Genomic DNA, 19,559 nt, shown 5'->3' on the forward strand with positions numbered 1-19,559 from the left:
TAGCTGCATGCTAGCTATTTTGGCTACTTTAGGATTTTTTTTAGGCTAGTTTGGAGTTTAGCTAACATTTTAGCTGCATGCTATCTGTTTTGGCTAATTTGTTTTTTTTCATGTTTTTTTGGCTAGTTTGGAGCTTAGCTAATATTTCAGCTGCATGCTAGCTATTTTGGCCAATTTAGGATTTTTTCAGTTTTAAAGCTAATAATGGTTAAGATGTGTGCTTTACATCCAGTTTGCGCATGACCCGATTAGTCGACTAATCGGAAAAAATAATCGGTGATTAGTCGACTATTAAATTAATCGTTTGTGGCAGCCCTGGTATGGAGCTGCTCATAGATGCTCAGTGCTGTGCTACCAGCTAGCGGTCGGGGGTTTAGGTGGAAAACAAAAGTAAGACGCTGAAGGACGCTCATAAATAATTAACTAAATATCATCTTTTTACCATTTTAAATCAATACAAGTATCACCAAATGAAATATCGTGATATAACAATTTTTCCTTAGATATTGGGCGGTAATTATTCTTATTAGTAAAGCTAAAAAAAGATTGAGCGAGCTGTAACTACAGCAACTGGATCGCTAAGTTCATTCTTACTGTTTGAGGATCCGAGCTCTCTGTTCCTGCTACGTTGCATCCCCTGATGCCTCCTAAAAAAACGAAATAAAATGTGAAACAAAGATACAACAATCCACTATTTTAGTGTTAACTTTAGGTGGATTTGTGCAGCAAATCTCACCTGAGCACTGAGGGAAACTCAGTCCAGAAGCACACTGGTCACACCGCTGACCCACCACACCCGGCAGGCAGAGGCACTGACCCGACGTCGGGTTACAAACGGTGTCATATGAGCCCTGCTGTGAACACTGGCAGGCTGCGAACAAAAACAAGTAAAGTTAGCATTCCTGATAAAAACTAATATGAAAAACCATAAGAGGCCCTTTTTATTTTAGAGTAACTAGCAATGTGATTTATTTGAGTTCTTCCCAGATGCCCATTTTTGGTAAAGCACAATTTAGATTTCTGTGTGGCCCACTTGTTGCACTAAAAAAAGAAAGAATACCCGTCCGTCTGACAAAGTGGGACTCTGTGGGAGAGTGAGGATTTTATGCTCTGGTGTCATGAGAAGAGGCCACAGCAAACTCAGAGGAACAGAGACGCTGCACCCGGCTGCAGAGATCACCCCCCACACACACACACACCACCACCACCACTCACCAGCGCAGTCCGGAAATCCGTAGAAACCCGGAGCGCACTCGTCACACTCCTGTCCGGTGAAGTTCGGGAGGCAAGCGCACCGGCCGCTTGGATCACACAGACTTTCAGACACGCTAGCCCAGTTACAGCGGCACACTAGAGGCAGAAACAAAGAATCAGAGGATGTTTGGTTTGAAGACTCTCACCCTGATGCTTCTGGCTGGTGAGGGATAAATCATAGAGAGCCTCAAACATTTTGGAGCTCTTTTAAAAGCCTTTCCAGTGGTCTTTTAATTAAGATTTTTAGCCAAAAAAAAAAAGTTTTGAGCCAGATACAGATCAGACGAGGAAAATGTCCAAGAATCTAGTCATCTACCAGTGGATGCATCAGAATGGAGCGGAGCAGGAAGCTTGTGGCCCTTCCAGTGTATTTTCCAGATTAAAAATACAATATTTCTCCAACTGTGTTTTTCCTGATTCATGACGATTTGAATAAACAAATACACAGAAATTGAATTTTAAGCTTAATTTTCCTTATATTTGTCCTCCATCATCAAAAAATGCTACGTTAAAAACAACAAAAACCCACTTTTTGGTGGAGAGGCTCTTTAAGAAAAAAATGTAAACTTTTTTTTCCCCCAAATTAAAAGTAAAAATGTATTATTATTTTACAAATATAATGAAACAAAGCAACCCTAAAAGACGACATTTGTCTACTGAATGTGAAGAACAGGAGTCTGCTACCTTTAACACTTAAAGAGCCATTCCAGTCAGTTTCTACAACCCAGCAGAAGCCACAAAGTCTTAAATCACGCTTTACAAAAATAAAACTCTGATTTGCACTAATATTTAATTGTTTTGATAACTATGAATGAAATGTTGAGTTTTAGTATAAATAAAACATAAACATGAAGAGAAGTAACTTTCTTTCAAAATATGAAACTGTTTATAACTTTTGACAGATGAAGTCCTTTCAAAATAAAAGACTTCCTTTTCCACATCTCAATGCAGAAAATGTACTAATTGGTAGTGTGATGTCGGCAGTGATTTAAAGAAAAAAAAAAACATTTTATTTTACCTTTTGTGGTGCAACTCAGCCTGAAATTCGAAAATCCAATTAACTACAATGAAATCAGAGCTGGTTAAGTGACCCTTAGTGTTTTTTTTAAGAATATGGTGCACTAAAATCTTTGAATTTGTTCAAAATTAGGAATTCTGGTTGTGCTTACTGATCTCCACTTGATTTTAAAAAATCTTTCTGTTTGACTCAAAACTGAACTGCTTGTTGGAGTATTACAGCTACCATGAAGAGGAGCCTCTCAGAGTGATTGATTACTTTCCTTTTTTGTTTACTTAACGACGTACTTTTTACACTACAAATTCTTTTAATACAAAAACTTTTGTTTTTACCAGAGAGCCCCACTGGAGGGTTAAAAGAGACAGATGTGGTTTAGAAATCACAGGTTGCAGAAGATAAACATAATATATTTTGGGGTGTTTTTTCTGCATCATAAAATTAAACTAAAACATAAAGAAAGGCCACTCATGGTATACTTTAGTTGTTTATATATAACAAAAAGATACAAATAAATAAATAAAATAAATTGTATTAAAACAAATTCCATGTGGCCAAATCAATATTTCTACATTAAAACATGTTTTTTTTTTGATTGCTGCCTTTTTCATGGTTTGTGGCTTTGCCTTTCACAATAAAAGTCATAGCTTATTCATAGTTTTTTTTTTTTTAAATCTGCGTGTCAGTTGTTTTTTTTTCTCACCCTGGCAGTTTGGGAAAGAATAAAATCCACGTTGGCAGCGGTCGCATCGCTCCCCCTCCACACCCTCACGGCACAGACAGCGCCCCGAAGCATCACAGATCCTCGACACCGTCCCTCTGTAATCGCAGCTGCAAGCTGTGCACAGACAAAAAGAAGAAGGATTATTGCAACAATAATAACTAAACAGGTGCATCTTTTCTTGAAGCCTTTCAGGTCGCAGCACTGTAGAACCTATAGCTTTGAAAAATTAAAAATGTTGAGCTCTGATTCAGCTTCTTTGGGCCTTTCAGACAGCAAAGGATGGCAAATATTTGCAGCCAGTCCCACATGGTGGCACACAGTGGCACAACTGCACCGGTAGCCTCATCATGCCAGGCCTCACCTGCTGCTGGTATGTGAACAGACTTGGCACAAGCCCAGCGGTTGTCAGAGCGACCCCCACCCTTCGTTTGGCCACTAAGCAGATTCAAAACGGCCAAATCAGCTTTGTGAGAGCCGCTGCTGAAAATCTGTCTTAACAGGCTCACAGCAAAAGAAAAAAGTTTGACCTTGTTACAAGAAAAACTTTGTTTATCCTTATTCTGTAAAAAAAAAAAAAGCTGCTTAAAGTTTGGATGGAAATTCTTTTGCTGCTAATAAAGGCTCTCCCAGCTAAGTATAAAACCAGAAAAGGGAATTTAGAAATGGGGGGCCATAACTAATATTAGATGGGTCAGTTCTTACTGAACCATTCCAAATGACTACCGCTATCATGAGAGATCAGGGAGCACTTAATTCCCCAGCAGGGGATTAGATGATTGTGGACCATTGGGCTGCTATGCTGAACAACTGCATGCATTAAGCCAGTATTCCAACCATCCCAGCAAACACAAACATAACAAGCTTTCAAAGGCCTCCAAACATGACCTCACGCATACGCTTTAAGCCTTCAGGCGACGGACCTCCTGCATGTTCTTATCGTTTAACCGAATGGTCAGACTCAGAGGAACCTTATGTAGCGCTTTACTGCAAGGTTGAACAATTCTATAAAAGAGCAGAAGAGTTATTGTATAAATATAAAGATGTTGCGCACTTACGCTGACAGCTGGGTGGGTTGAAGTAGCCTAAAGGACAGGGAGTGGGCTCTAAACACAGAAAGAAAAACAACCAATACATTTAACTTCCCTTAATCATTTGTGAGTGGTTGTGTTCTCAACCCATGCAACTATGCAAAGAATAAAGCATTTAAAAAGAGTATTTCATCCATCCAGGTGTAGGATGTGTTCTTGCAGAGTTCTCTTTATTCTTTTGAGCATGTATTTATATATACATATATGGCAACCTCTACTTACCCACAGGGGGACCTGCAGAAGACTTGGTGGTTGTCAGCCGCACTGGGTATGCTGATTGCACAAGAGAGGAGTGAAATCAAAACCTCCAGTCATGAAGACCTGATATTGCATAAAACCTCAAACTTTAATTATGTTTGGAGAGAACTTTACCAAAGAAATGAAGATTCTCCTTATTTGAAGATTTGGAAAACTGACTTCCATGTGAGAACTCAGCCCATAATTCATTTCTGCTTTCATACATTGAGGAAAATGTATCACTGATTTTTTAATAAGCTTTTAGAGTTTTTTATTTTTTATTTTTACAGACTAGTTTTTATCCTCTCCATCAACCCCGACTCGTACTGATCTTAAATATTTGCCACACATTTAGGCTTCAACTGATAACTTTATTTTGACTTTTATTCTAGTGACCGTGACTTTTTTTTCAAGGAGACTGACTTTACTTTTTATCTTCTTGTGCTCCTTTCACAATAACGTTTAAAAAAGCTTTATCATCACGTGTTTGTCGAAAGCGAGCTCAGTAACCCTAAACCCAAACTACTGTAAGGAAGACTCCAGATGGCTTAATAATGTCTGACATGTTGAGTCTAGTTCAGGAAAACTATTTTATAACTTAAAGCAATAAATCTTTTACTGATAAATGACAGTTAAATTGCAGTTAATAGCATGAAACATTACAGCTTGGTATGTTTATGTTCATGAAAAATTGTTAAAATCAAAGCATCTTAATTTGATGCACAGGAGTTCTCATGTGCTTCCTGTTAATACGTTAATGAACAGAATTCCTATTAAAACTGTTAAAGATTTACGCTGAACAAACTTACCAATGCACTGTGGGTAGAGATAGTATCCGCCGGCACATCGATCGCAGTTTTCTCCTGCAAACTGTGGTCTGCAGACGCATCTTCCAGATCCCATTTCACAGCCGGTGGTTGTTCTCTCATCGCAGCTGCAAGCTAGGAAAAAGCGTGGAACAAACTTATTAGAACAGCAGGAAGAAATGCATTTATGACATAAATAATTGTAGTTATTTAGCTTGTTTTAGGAGAAAAAACATGCTTTGTTTTTCAAATGCATATTTAAAACTTTTTTTTAATATATTTATATATGTTATGTTTACTAACAAAACATTTAGCACCAAGCAAAAATTTTTGTTTAAAGTTAATTTAACTTTAATTTAACTAAATAAGCTAAATATTTAGCTCAGTGCTAAATTTTTTGCTTCCAAGCTAAATATTTAGCTTGGATACTAAACTTATACTTAAACTTATACTTGGATACTATACTTTTCCCTGCGGGCACATCCCAAATGGATTAATAAAGTTGTCTATCTATCTATCTATCTAAACAAGCAAAATATTTGGTTTAGGGCTTTATATTTGGCTCTTAGCTAGATATTTAGCTTGGGGGCATTTTTTTAGTTTCTAACTAAATATGCAGTTTGGAGCTAAATACTGAGCTTGAAACTAAATATTAACTTCAGAGCTATTTTTTTTCCACACCAAATATTTTGCTTGGAGCCATTAGCTCCAAACTAAATATTTATTAGCTATTTAAAATAGCTAGATAGCTAATAGCTAAAATTAGCTAAATATTAAGCTTGGAGCTAATTATTTAGTTCAAAGTCATTTTTTTTGTTTCCAAGCTAAATATTTAGCTCAGGGCTAAATTTGTAGTTTTCAAGCTAAATATTTAGCTTGGATACTAAACAAGCAAAATATTTGGTTTATGGCTTTATATTTAGCTCTTAGCTAAATATTTAGCTTGGGGCTAAATGTTTAGTTTCTAACTAAATATTCAGTTTGGAGCCAAATATTTAGCTTGGAACTAAATATTTACTTCAGAGCTAAAAAAAAAAATCCACACCAATTATTTAATTTAGAGCTTAGTTAATAGCTAAAATTAGCTAAATATTTAGCTTTAGCTTGAAGCTAAATATTTAGTTCAGAGTAAAATTTCTGTTTGGTTTGGAGATACATTTTTAGTTTCCAAACAAGATATTTTTATATTAGAGATAAAAATTAAATTTCCAAATTAAATGTTTAAGCTCATAAAATTAATGACATTAATGAATTAATGAAAATTAATTTAGCTTGTAAACTAAATATAAATATAAAATAAATATTCAACATAAAATTAAATATTTAGCTTGCAAATTAAATATTTTGCTATTAAATATAACATATATAAATACATGAATTAAATGGTGAAAATGGTAAATATTGTGCTTTTCTACCTTCCTTCGAAGGCCCAAAGTGCTTTACAGTCACAGTCCCATTCAGACACTGGTGGTGGGTCCACTGTCGAACACAGGCGCCAACCTCTCATCAGAGGCAATATGGGGTTCAGTGTCTTGCCCAAGGACATTTCGAGACATGGGCGGGCCAAATATGCATTTGAAAAATAAAATCTTTTGTTTTTCTCCTAAAACAGGCTAAATAACCAATATTGCTGCTTAAACTTTGCTATATATGTTTACAAATGAAACCCTATAAAAGCTTTCAAATTTTTACGGCTTAGTATATAGTAACTTTATGTACATTTTATATATATATATATACATATATATATATATATATATATATATTAGAGGTGGCTAAACTGAATGCTATTTAAACCACAAGAAACAGCCAAGGAGCATATAAGTAATGTAAACAACTGTTGAGTATGGTTGGTAAAAATATAAGCTCTGGCGGCAGTAGCAATGTTTATCCCTGTTTGTCTCACTGATGCAACACAACAATGAAATCTTTGAGGTATGATGGCATCCCAAATATTACAGAACAAAGTAAGAGTCAATTTATGGAATACCCAAAGGGCAAAACACAAAATTTAGATAAAAAATGCCTGTCGTCTATTATGCCTCACAAAGATTAGGAATCAGTGGGTGGTCGGAGGGAAGCTGATGAAGGCAAACAGCTTAAGGCAAAGACTTCATTTTATACTGTTTACAATGCAATAAATTAATGTTCAGCGCCTAGTTTTAATATTTTTTAGAGTAAATATGTTTTTTGTTTCTTTTCTTTTAATTAATTTATCATTTTCATACTCTTAGCTTCAATCTGCTTTAACAAAATTCTGACTTTCATTGTTTTGAAATGTGTCTATTTCACTTCCTGTCCCTTTGTTGCACATGGATTCTGTCTATTTTTGCAGTTCTGGATTACCTGTCAAATTTTTTCAGGTTGGTTTCCACCAAATTTGTATCTGGATCCCTTTAACTTAAGTTTTTTTTTTTTTTAGCTTTAACACAAATTTCAATTATGCAGATTTTAGATGCTTTTCCAGTTTCTCTCATTCTATAATTCTGTAAAACCCTTCAAATAATGATGAGATAAAAAGATATCAGAATGTTCAGCAACACCTTCTACAGGCTCTATAACTCTATGTGAATCGCTGCTTCTCATTTTGAGACGTTACACACTGTTAATCAGAATCAGAAGCAACTTTATTGCCAAGTATGATTACACATACAAGGAATTTGTCTCGGTGATGATGGTGCCCAACGCGCACCAACAAACCGAGGCAGCCATCCGCGGTGCCAAGAGTAAACACTTTCTGCTATTGATTTCTAGAAACGTGTTTATAAATGTAAATAAAAGCTCACTCATTGCACAGAAGTCTGGCATTTAAAAATGTTATCAAGCAAAAGTTAAAATAAAGACGAATGAGGAAAAAGTTGCAGTTTAACATTACAAAATGGTCAAAGGAACTAAAAAAAAAAGACTTACATATGCATCCAGTGTGAGACTCGGGGGGTACTCCGTAAGGTCTAAAAAAACCTTCAACGCATCTCTCACAGTTCACTCCCGCTGTGTTGTGCTAAAGAACAACAAACAAAACTGTTTGAGACCTAAATAGAACTAAAATGATCACTATTATAAAAGTGGAGAGGTTTAAATAAAAGCACAGAGAGGTCAGTCTGACTGGGAGTGCGCATCACTTTCAAATTTAGATTCAGTTTATATTTTAGTTAAAAGTTTAAAACAATTTAGCAGATGTTGGACAAAAAATAAAATCTCGGATTGTTTCATTCCAAATTCAATTTGGTTAAAATTGATTTTCATCTCCCTGCTTTTGCTTTCTTTAACAAAAATGGCAAATAATAGAAAATATTTCACAGAAACTATTTTGTTTAAAACATTTTTTGAAAATTGAATTGAACACAACTCAACAACTGGATAGCTCCAAAATTGCTCAGCATTTTCATTTTTGTTACACTAGCAATGTTATGTTGGGGTTGTAAAGGGCTGTAATTTAGCAGGACACCATGTAAACAGATGGATGATGGGAAATGGGGCAGGACTGACAAGTTACAGGTAATTTTCTAATAAACTCCTGCTGCTCTCCAGAAACTACGTCCTAGTTTTTTGGCCAAAAAATATCATTTCAATGAATAAAAAATGCTTTTAAATGGGACTTTAATGAGAAAAAAAGACACATCGTGTTGAATTTTTTTAGCTCCTTTCATCCACAAAAACACACAGTTGTGCTAAATAGAATCAGCTTAGACTTGAGAAGTATTTCATACCTGGCAGTCGATGCACACTCCACCTCCGTCGTACCTGCCGAAGGTGTCTAAACTTGCTCCCCTCCTTTCCACCTCCGGGTCATAATAACAGTCAAAGGCATGGGAGAAACACTGGCAGGCTAAAGTGGAAAACCCCAAGACAGACAGCCACACACACAAATGCACACACAGTTATTCAATTGAGTTAATTTTAGTTAATTATCTCTGACTCCTGCATCTGCATTTAAGCTCCTGCAGCTATTTGTTGAGCTGAAAGTTAAACACAAGGACATATCCTCTTCCTGCATACCACCCCAGTGTCTTATTTATCAAGGTTTATGAATGGTTAGGGTGCATTTCCTCTGCACGAGCGCCCTGATGGGATTACAAGTCATCTTTTTTGCTGCGGTGCCAGGTCAGAGATCAGGAGAAGGAAAATATGTCAGAAGCGATCAGACAGACCCACAAATGACAAGCTAGGTAAGCTGACAAAAACGTTGAAGCCCTGGAGCTAGAGCTGTGCAGTTCATCACACACCATATGAGGAATGTCCTCACAGCTCTCCACTTGGCCCTACTGCACTACCATATAAGGGGCATCCACAATGGGGCTTCAATTTCAAATGCAAGAGGACACTAAAGTCCTCCCTGAGGGTCGTAACTCAAAGAGCCTGCAGCATGTGGAGTGGCAGAGTGTGTGCTTGTGTTTACTCGTCGTGTAAAGCGCTGTACTTACGCCTGCACTCATTGGGGCTGTCAGCAGTTGCAGCGCGCCACGGCTTCTGGTTAAAGCCTGGGCAGCAGCGGTCACACGATTCCCCGCAGGTGTTGTGTTGGCATTCACACTGAAGTCTGAGGAAACGGAGAAGAGACGTCGTCATTTATTTATTTAAAGACATATGATGATGTCACAACTGCTGACATCACAGCGGGGGAAACCGTCAGGAGCAAAAAAAAATGTTAAATATCAAAGAATCTACAACTAGAAAAGTTGCATTACCTGCGATAACACTAGTGTGATTGCTTTCTGCTGAAAGTAGTCGCTGAAGATGATTTTTGCTGAAAATGGTGACGCAATTTACTTATGTTGCTGAAGGGATTTGCTGAAAATGCAAAAGCTTTTGGCAAAATGTTAAATTTGCTAAAACACAGAAATTTATTTAAAGAACTATAAAAGAGTGCTAAAGTTGACATAAATTTCTCAAAATTTGTAGCAAAATTGCTTAAAAATCCCCACTATATGCCAATTTTGCAAAAATATTTAGTGTGTTGCTTAAATATGAGCTCCACATTAGCCAAAAAAAATCCTAGTAGATTACAAATAATCCACAAAAAGCTAGATAACAAGTTAGCCAAAAACGTTAGCATGTTGCTAAAATATTAGGTAAATTCCAAATTAGCATAAAAGACTTTAGTTGATGCCAAACTAGCCAAAAGAGGTAGCACATTGCTTAAATACTAGTTAAACTCCAAAACTGCCTAAAATTCCACAGTAAACTAAATTAGTCAAAAATGTTACCCTGTTGCTAAAATAGGAGCTAAACTCCAAATTAGATTAAAAAAAAAACACTAGATAACAAATTAACCAAAAGCGTTTGCATGTTGCTAAAATATTTTTAAATATTTTTAAAATTACTACAAAAGATGAAAACTTATGCTTACTAAGAATCGAGTACCCTAGAAATTTACTAGAAGTCTCTGAGAAAAACCAGTGTGCATCGATGCTGACTAGATCTGAAAATATAGACCACAATACATTGCGTTTGAACGATTTTTTGTGAAAAATGTGTTTAAATGTAATTTTTTTAATAAACCATCAACATTTTCATGATCAGAACTCAGTCCGGTCATAAATAGACATCGTAAAAGGCTCATATTGATTCAATTTCGTGAAATTGGTGACGTCATACTTGCAGTTTAAAAAACAACAATAAACGTAGCGAGCACGGTGTCTGGATTGCTTGTAAAACCCAGGACACTACAGTCCAGCATTATCTGGGTTTTTAGTAGTGAGGGAAGAGGGAAAGAGTTCAGACATAGTCTAAGGTCGAATCTAAATTCCCACCCCTCTTATTAAAGGGGCATTCGAAGGGAAAGGGGTGTCCGAAAAAGTTTTTTAAGGGTAGAGCGAGGGAACTTCAGAGTTCTGTTTCCCTATCCGATAGGGCGTTCTACGTCGCACTGTGCCTCGGAGGAGAAGCGCTTTTCTTCACGTGGGCGTGCTCCGAGCTACAGAAGTTGACATTTAAGTGTAAGTAATGACTTGTTGTTTTAGGACAACTTTTTAAAGTTATAAAACCAAAATTGTTATGTATTTCCAAATGCTAGCAGCTCCGCGCTAACGTAGCTGACCAGCGACTCATGATGATGTCATCGAGTGGTAGTTTGGTCCAAATTTGAAGACACTATTTTTCTATAACTCTACGTTTGAAGGGCTAAATGTAGGGGAAGAATTTGGATTTGGCCTAGATCTACAACCACAACCAAGGTTTCATTGACCTTTGACCTCAAAAGGAGGCCGCCATCTTGAATTTTTCAAAAAGAAAAAAGAAATCACTTTTAGTACATTCTACAAACTCCTCCTAGGGATTTCAATTTGATCACCTTATAATTCCTTGAGTATCATTGGGAAGATACTTGTGGAAAAATGTTGGTTTTTAAAGTTTGTAGAATTTGAATGGTGTTAACATGACAAACTTGCTAAAGTAGCATTTTTCTGTAGCTAACACATTTTTTCCCAGAATATTGTGAAAATTTAATACATAAATCGTTGCCTTGAGCTGATTGGAACAATACAACATACAATATGAACATCTTAAAAATGTGGGCGTGGTTAGTAAAAAATCTCTGTTGCTAAGGAAATCAGGAAATTTACTTTTGCCAATTTCTCTGAAAATCACACAGACTTGTTCGTCACCGACAGGCGACCAAAAAATAAAATGGTTGCTATGGAATAAAAACAACACAACAGCTGCCATATTGAAACTATATATATATTTTTAGTGAATTTGTCCTGTGCAGCTTTGACCAGTGTGGCTAGGCAGTTGAGGACGGTGAGGGCCATCTTACAGCCTCTGAGCCAGTATGGGTGGATTCAAAGGGGTGGCGAGGGCGGCGGCGAGTTGTGACTTTGGGTCATACAATGCTGCTTGCAGCTTTATTTTGTTTTTTAGCTTCTCAAATTGCAGAAAGCAAAAATGGTTTACAAGTTTTTACAAAGGAATTTTATAATGCAACATGTATTTCTGAGACAAATGTATGCTGGTCAACCTTATCCCAAAGTTTTTTTTTCTTGATTTTTGTCAATCCATAACACTTTTTAAGTAAAATTGAAGCAAAAATCTCTGTTGATGAATAAACAAAGTAACTGACGTCTTTGGTTGACATTTTACTTCCAACTTAGCTGATCAAAAACCAGGAAGTAAACAGTTCAGATTCTCTTTCATGGGTGATAAAATGAGCATTCGTCACCTCCTCGGGCTGCCCAGGTTACGTCCTGCACCGCACACCTGTGCATGTCCGTGACAAACGCAGCGCCCCCCGATGCTGATGTCTTTGATGCTGTAATAGTACTGTCACCAAACAGAGAAGATCTTAGTATCATTTTAAGAAACACAGAAATGGACCACACCAGAATAAAGATCAGGCTCTGCTTGCAACATGAGTCGTGCATTACAAAAATCTCCATGTTAGTTGAAGAATTGAGACAGAGTGAATCAGTGCATCAGAAAGGTTAAGATTTTCAAAATTAAATTCCTCTAAAATGTTGCAAAAACAACAATAATGACAGCATTTAACTACACTATCTTGTGCTTTAAGGAAAGGTGCCATATGTTGCACCTGCAGCTTGTTGGGGCTCTCCAAACCAGAGGGATCCCCATGACAGCTGGACAGATTGATCTGGCATGAAGTTTGCAGCAAGATGAATGTGTGAGCAAGGCGGTGTGACTGTGTCAGCAACAGGGGCTGGCAGGTCAACAGAGCGAGTCTGGCTTGACCAAATGGGAGATCAGCAGGTGCCAACATGACAACCTGTCGTGAGGTGGTACCGTTTGTGTCTCACCCTTCGTGTGACGCTGGGGTCTCTCTGCGCCTTGGAGATCAGGTGCCCCAGCAGGGTGCTGGTGCGGAGGAAATGTAGGCGGATGTTGGTGGCTTTGGTGAACTGCTGTAGAACCGGCGAGTAGGTGAAGTTTTTGGACCCGGGCCGGCCGTTGATCAGAGACACAACAATCTGGACAACAATTTAAGTTAACGCTGGATATATGTAACACTTTTAACACTTGTTGATTCTTATTTTACCTCTCCGTTCTCTAAAGGGATGATCCGAGAGTATTCTGTGGTGCAGAGCTGGTCGTCATCCTTTAATACACGAGCGTTGGGAGGTTTGGCAAACTTCTCAATACACTCCCGCTTTGAATCTGTAACAGAAAAATGCTTTTACACATTTTTTCATTGAACACGTTTATGTGTTACAATTCTTTCGAGGAAACGTTCTGCTTTTGTCATCTTTATGCTCATAATTCTTTAATCTTGTGTCATTACCCCACCCTACCAGCTTACAAGAAACATCTCTGAACTTAAAAAAACGTATCCTGTCTTTTCATCAAGATAAAAACAGCTCCCAAAATGTGATTAATAAAACAAAAAAATAAAATCAGTGGAACACAAATGCATCTTTTCTATGTTAAGTCCCACTCCAAACATATTTAAACAATTTTAAAAGCGTTCCCAGTGTTCTTCTCTTTATGTTAATGCAGTTTTTACGATAAATAAAAAAACTTCTGTCATTTTCTGAGATAAACAGTAGTTTCTACAAAGTGACTGTAGTTCATTAGAAATTTACCTCGGAGTTGTGGTGTGTGAGACCATTCGCACAGAGCAACCCCGCCCCCCTTTTCCTCACCTCAGCTGGGACCTTGGGGTCCGCTCAGCATATTTTATAAATCAGAAATAAGCTCTTTTCTAAATTGCTCCTGATTCACAGCAACTTAAATAAAGAAATACCTTAATTTTCTTAATTTATGTACTTTCATCATCAGAAAAATGCCACAATAACATGATTAAAAACAAAAAAAGCCATTTTCGTTGGAGGAGTTCTTTCAGATTTAGCTTTAACATCAGTAAGCAGAATAATATACGTTTTTAGCAGAATAATTTATTTTATAAAAGGATGAATCACTGGAATTAATCCAAGAAGAGCGAGAGACTAAAGATTTACACAATCTTTTTGCATAATTACCTCATTAATGTTTCTGTAAACAATCTTCACAAAGTCTTTTCATTTACTAGACAAAACATAATCTGGGATTATATTATAATTTATGATCCTGTACTGATTCAAGCATGTGTTAGAATAACTATCAGTAAGTTAATAATAAAAAAGTGAGAACCTAAAAAAAATGTTTTAAAGATTAAATATATTTTATTCTTCATTTAAAAATAAAAAAACTGAAAATAATTAACATGTTCTTATTTTGAAAGTGTTGCAACCTAATTTTAAATCAACATGTAACTCTAATCCACTTTTGATCCATGTAATCTGTAAATGTTGTCATAAACGAGCTTCTTTATCAGCACTGCTGTAGATTCATGTCTGGATGCTTATTGAAAATGAGTCTGCTCTTACATCAGCATTTGGCAAAAGCAAAAATAAATATCTGTCATATCCGATTGCAAATCGGTGATAGATTTATGAATAACACAAGATGTCAAAAGGAGGTAAAGAAGAGTTGGACCATAAATCTTTTTTTTTTAAAAAAAAGGAAAAATGCTTTAAGCTTGAACAAAATTCATGTATGTAAACTGGAGGTTAATGGAAAAATGTATAAAATAATAAAGTAGTGTATTTATTCTGTGGAAATAATTTACTTGAAACGTCAAACATTTGGTCTTTCTGGTATTTAAGCATGTTTTAGATCTACACACATCATAGCAATAAAGTCCAGTAACCATCCTGCCTTTGAAGTCATTTAACTCGTCTTTTTCCTTCATCTTGATGCTGATTTGAGCCTCAATCTGATGCTCCATTGCACTAAAATGAAAATTCTTCATAATCCACTTAGTAGCTCAAACTGGTAAATATGGAGAGAAAATAGACTCACTGCAATTTATTTGTGCATAAATCTTGATTTGTAGCTCATACAAAACATTTTGTGAGTAACTTTGTGTAGTTCCAATTGCATATTCACATGATGCGTTTCAAATGCTGCTAGATTGCTGGGTCATCAGGGTTTTCTTATCAACCGCTGTGAGATTAGATTGTGAATATTATGTGGTGAAAACATTTTACCACTTTCCTATACAGATATGCCCCAGATAGTGAATATAAAAAAGTCTAAATATCCCTGCAGAGGCTTCAGTGCAGACAGTGCGAGGTTCTCCTCAACAACCAGAGAGCGGACAGAGCCTTACATCCCGCTCCGCTCCCTGGGTGTCCGCTCTTTGACTGCCTGCTTGCTCCAGAGAGCCGGACGTAGAGCTGATCGACTTATCACTCAATTGCAACAGAACCCGATTCCGCTAATACAGTGACAGCAGGCAGCACCAGGTCCTTCTGAATACCCAGGGAGCAGAGCAGGACGTAGGGTTACTCTGTCTGCTCTCTGGGTATTTAGGAGGACCTCCCCACCAGCTCATGAAGGAGTCCCATACAAAAGACGCTGCAGGGAAAAGCGTAGTGATGAGAATAAAGAAACTTAAGTAGTGTGGAATGTTTTAAAAACGAATATTTAGAGTTTTTTATAGTAATTATTGGGCATTTCTGTTTAAGAAAATGGGAAAATGTCCAAGTTTTCACCAGATATTAATCACAATCGTATAAATCACCGTTACTATATTGCACCTTAATTTCGAATTTTATATTGTAAATATTGTAAAGTCATCTTTCAATTTTAGATTTTTTGTTTATATTGTAACCCTATTTTAATGACTTGTGCTGCTGACCTCTTGGCCAGGTCACCCTTGAAAATGAGATCCTGATCTCAATGGGTTTTTCACCTGATAAAATAAACGTTAAAATAAAAATAAAAAAAATCATCTAAGTTCAAAACTCTGACCCAGCATTCTAGCAGCATTTAAACTCATCATTTACACATGAATCGTGGAGACATGAAAAGTCTTTCATCAGATTTGTGCATAAATGTGGTTTTGTGTGTGTAACAAGTGAATTGTGCATATTTTTAAAGATTTGTGTCTAGTTAGTTTTAAGTTGCTGTAATCTTAAATAGTGCATGTGTTAATTGAATTTAGTTTTTTTTTTGTATCTTTTGTACATGCAAATACACAATTGCAAGTGCACAAAGTTATGCACAAAATGTATTGTATGGGTGACAAATCAAGAATTACGCACGCGAAAAACCAAAGTTACACACAAATCAAGAATTACACACACACAAAGTAAGGTGAGTCTATTTTTCTCTCCATAGGTAAATGATTCTCCAAAGCCAGATTTGACTCAGTAAGGAGAAAGTGTTTTGTCTCTAAATGAAACAAATGCTGAATCTGAATTGCTTCTCTATTGCTCCACTTCTAAAAAGCGGTAGTGTGTCCAAAAGTTTTTTTAAGGAGGCGTGGTGAGGACTTAGGGCTGGCTATCGAAGCACATTTCTTCATGTGAGTGTGTGTAATTATTACGTTTTTGCATTACTTTTTAAAGCTATAAAACCGATGTTATGTATTTTCTGAGAACTGGCAACTACGCGCTAACGTAGATGACTGGCCACTATTGATGACATCATCGAGAGCTAGCAATGGCGAAATTTGAAGACACACTTTTTTTTCCATGGCTTTGTCATGGATCCCTAACTACTAAAAAACTATTTAGTCCAGGACTATATAGTGCCCTGGATTTTAAAGGAAATTCGGACACAATGCTCACTACTTTTCTTTTGTTTTTCTAAACACCGGATATGACGTCACCGATTTCACAAAATGAAAACATTTCACGTTTATTTATGACTCCACTGTGTTCTGATGGTGAAAATGTGGTTGCTTTATTCAACATTTAAACACCTTTTTTTGTTCGACCGCAATGCATTGTGGTCTATACTCGCTAATCTAGTGACCATCGATGCACTTTTGGGAAATTTCGATTTTGGAATTAGTAAATTCGGACAGCACTAAATATGGTAAAAACACTATATAGTGATTAGTGGGGGAATTCGGACACAACCCATATTTCTCCGTTTGGAGGGATAAATGTAGGGACAGGGAGAAGCCGTAGAGCTAGGGGAAGAATTCAGATTGAGTTAACCACTCCCAAACGCGTGTGAACTTACGTGCAAAATACTGCCACGGGGTGAAGGTCCTCCCGTTGTCTACAGAGCGCTCCAGCACCCACAGGTCAGGACGGGGTGAATTAGCAAACTTGATGAGGACGTACGCCACGTGGAAGAGCTGAAAATCAGAGCACAAAGAGCGGCCTGGTAATTACCGCTCACAACAAAAGCTTGGCCTGGAACTGTGACTATTATTTCCCTTTTGTCTTCACATCCTGTGACAGAGATCTGATTGTTTTCTGCATCTTAATAAATGACCTCCTAAAGAGTTCGTATGCATTTAATATAACTTGTGCATTAGCCAGTTCTATTTTTTTTTAAACAAACTCAAAACAACATCACTGAAGATTCAAAACTACTTCTTTATGCAAAGAATGTGAAAGTGCTGATCTGCTGTGGGTTTGACTCAAGAAACAAACCCCACACGTGACACCTGCAGTGTCAACAAACCACCTCACCTTTACCCAACCACACCCCGCCACGTTTTGCAACACTGAATCACAGTTTAAAGACCCTAAAGTAACATAACAGTTTACTGTGGAGACATACGTGCAACCAGAGTATCTGCCTTCAGGACTGAAAAGACAAATTGAGTCCCGGAGCGAAAACACAAAGCTCAGTCTTAATAAAAGATATTTCCACAGGCTGCCTCACTTTAAGGGCAACGAAAGGCAGGCCCGCACTCGTCCAGCATCCCTCCACACCTTCATGAAAAGATCAGCGCACATTTGAAAAATGGAGACGTCTGAGTTCCCTCGCATCAGGCAAGGGATTCTTGAAAGCAAAGGGCAGCGGAGCAGTCACGCTTTAAAAAGGAACCACAATCCTGGATCGATTCCTCCCCCCATTATAGAGCATCTTTAAATTTAAATAGCTCTCTGTTTGATGGATTGTGAGAGAGGTCAAGAGGTCAACTAGAAGCGGTCCAGCCTTGTTTGCAACAGACTTTTAAAAGGCCCTAATAGCCCCCAATAAGACCACCAGTTTGGAAATCAATCAAAGCCTGCAAGTTTACGGAGCTTTAATTAGAAACTTGGAGAACATTGTGGGTATTTCTGTGCCCTCTGCACAGCTAAAACTGCCCCCTACTCCTAAGTCTGAATGGGGTGTGTCATGAAATTAATCAGAGGACCCTTCCACCGACGTCAAACAGGATGCACAACTGACAAAAAAAGAACAAACAACAAGAAAAAAAGCGGAATTGCGCAGACAAAAGGAGGCTGCAGTCTAAGAATAGCAGCAAAAGGCTGCCAACTATCAGGTCGCTGGTTCTGCTGAGGACCAAGAGGAAATCTGGTTCACACGGGCTATGATGACACTAAAGGAGGGCCAGGGGGGGGATGAGATAGGCGGAGGGTAAAAAGGGCAGGGGTGGCAAGAGACGTGCCGGCTGGCATGATGTGGACTCGTCTCGAATTCCAAACATAGCGTCACATTCTCCTTTCATCCAAATGACCAGAAGCAGAGCTTGTCGAAAACCTTCGGGAACCTCTGACTGACACCAGATCACAGCAGTGACAATCTTCTGACACTTCTGACAGTAGATCCTTAGTAACATGAGCTTCACGGCTAAGAAAACGCTGGCAGCAGGATCTGCTCGGGTTAGGAAGTGGATCTGGTGATGATTTCTGCATCACTGCTTTCCTGAAAGTATTCATCCAACCAGAATAGATACAGAACATTCATCACATGAGTAATCGGGATGGACTGAGGGGATCATAAATCTACAAATCTACAAAAATGCAAGAGGAATCTAAACAAAACTCAGAGTTCTGTTTAAGCATAACTTGACTCTGTGTCAGGAACTGATGGTATCGGACCCAAATGCCACAGACTGGACTTGGTGGCAGAAACTTTAACATCAAGTCAAAAAACTTCAACTCGTGGAGCCCTGCGACAGGCTGGCCCCTTTCCAGGGTGTTCCCCCCGTCACCCAACAGTAGCCAGGTGAGGCTCTGACAAACCCGGGACTCCCAGAAGGAATACATTGGATAGAAGACCCGTGGAGAAACAAAAGATGGTGACAAAGCAGATGACCCGCCTTTAAAAAACTGAAATCCAGACACTTGTATAGGCTGAGGACAATTAACAGAAAGACAGATGTGGACGATTGTTAAAACGTGAACCTGGAGTGACTGAAAAAATCGCGATCAATATTGTGATGACGATATGACTTGAACAAAAAAGTAAAACAACTCCTAAAGTTTTATATCAACAAAAGTCAACATAACTTAAACTACACTCCAAATGACCCAAGACTACATAGGAGGTAGGCATGTAGCATAGAGGGAATTTGAATGGTCAAATGCGGAAAAAGGGGTCTATTTGTAATGTTAAATACTTCAAGCTGCCAAAAGATTGTTGCATGTGCATTCAAGGTAGCAATTATTGCAATTTCCGTCGTCTTTTGCGATTCGCGTATGGCAAAGGCTGATATCGCGATGCTAATACTTTTGCGATTTATTGTG

The 19,559-nt window shown here is 37.7% G+C and overlaps 1 protein-coding gene across 1 annotated transcript in view; it reads right to left on the reverse strand.

The window, feature by feature from the left end:
* The window catches only part of LOC112147734 (laminin subunit alpha-3), an 88,285-nt gene that overhangs the window by 48,328 nt on the left and 20,398 nt on the right, over positions 1-19,559 (reverse strand). The window contains exons 3-16 of the mRNA XM_036216253.1: positions 17,092-17,209; positions 13,115-13,233; positions 12,876-13,046; positions 12,284-12,384; positions 9,549-9,664; positions 8,835-8,953; positions 8,035-8,125; positions 5,128-5,259; positions 4,304-4,354; positions 4,049-4,096; positions 2,973-3,107; positions 1,216-1,350; positions 737-871; positions 595-647 (exon numbers count right to left, since the gene is read on the reverse strand). Of these exons, the coding sequence (XP_036072146.1) occupies positions 595-647; positions 737-871; positions 1,216-1,350; positions 2,973-3,107; positions 4,049-4,096; positions 4,304-4,354; positions 5,128-5,259; positions 8,035-8,125; positions 8,835-8,953; positions 9,549-9,664; positions 12,284-12,384; positions 12,876-13,046; positions 13,115-13,233; positions 17,092-17,209 (1,524 nt within the window). The remainder of the gene's footprint in view (positions 1-594; positions 648-736; positions 872-1,215; positions 1,351-2,972; positions 3,108-4,048; positions 4,097-4,303; positions 4,355-5,127; positions 5,260-8,034; positions 8,126-8,834; positions 8,954-9,548; positions 9,665-12,283; positions 12,385-12,875; positions 13,047-13,114; positions 13,234-17,091; positions 17,210-19,559) is intronic.

The sequence above is a fragment of the Oryzias melastigma genome, linkage group LG17 (assembly GCF_002922805.2).
Source record: "Oryzias melastigma strain HK-1 linkage group LG17, ASM292280v2, whole genome shotgun sequence".
Taxonomy (NCBI): Eukaryota; Metazoa; Chordata; class Actinopteri; order Beloniformes; family Adrianichthyidae; genus Oryzias; species Oryzias melastigma.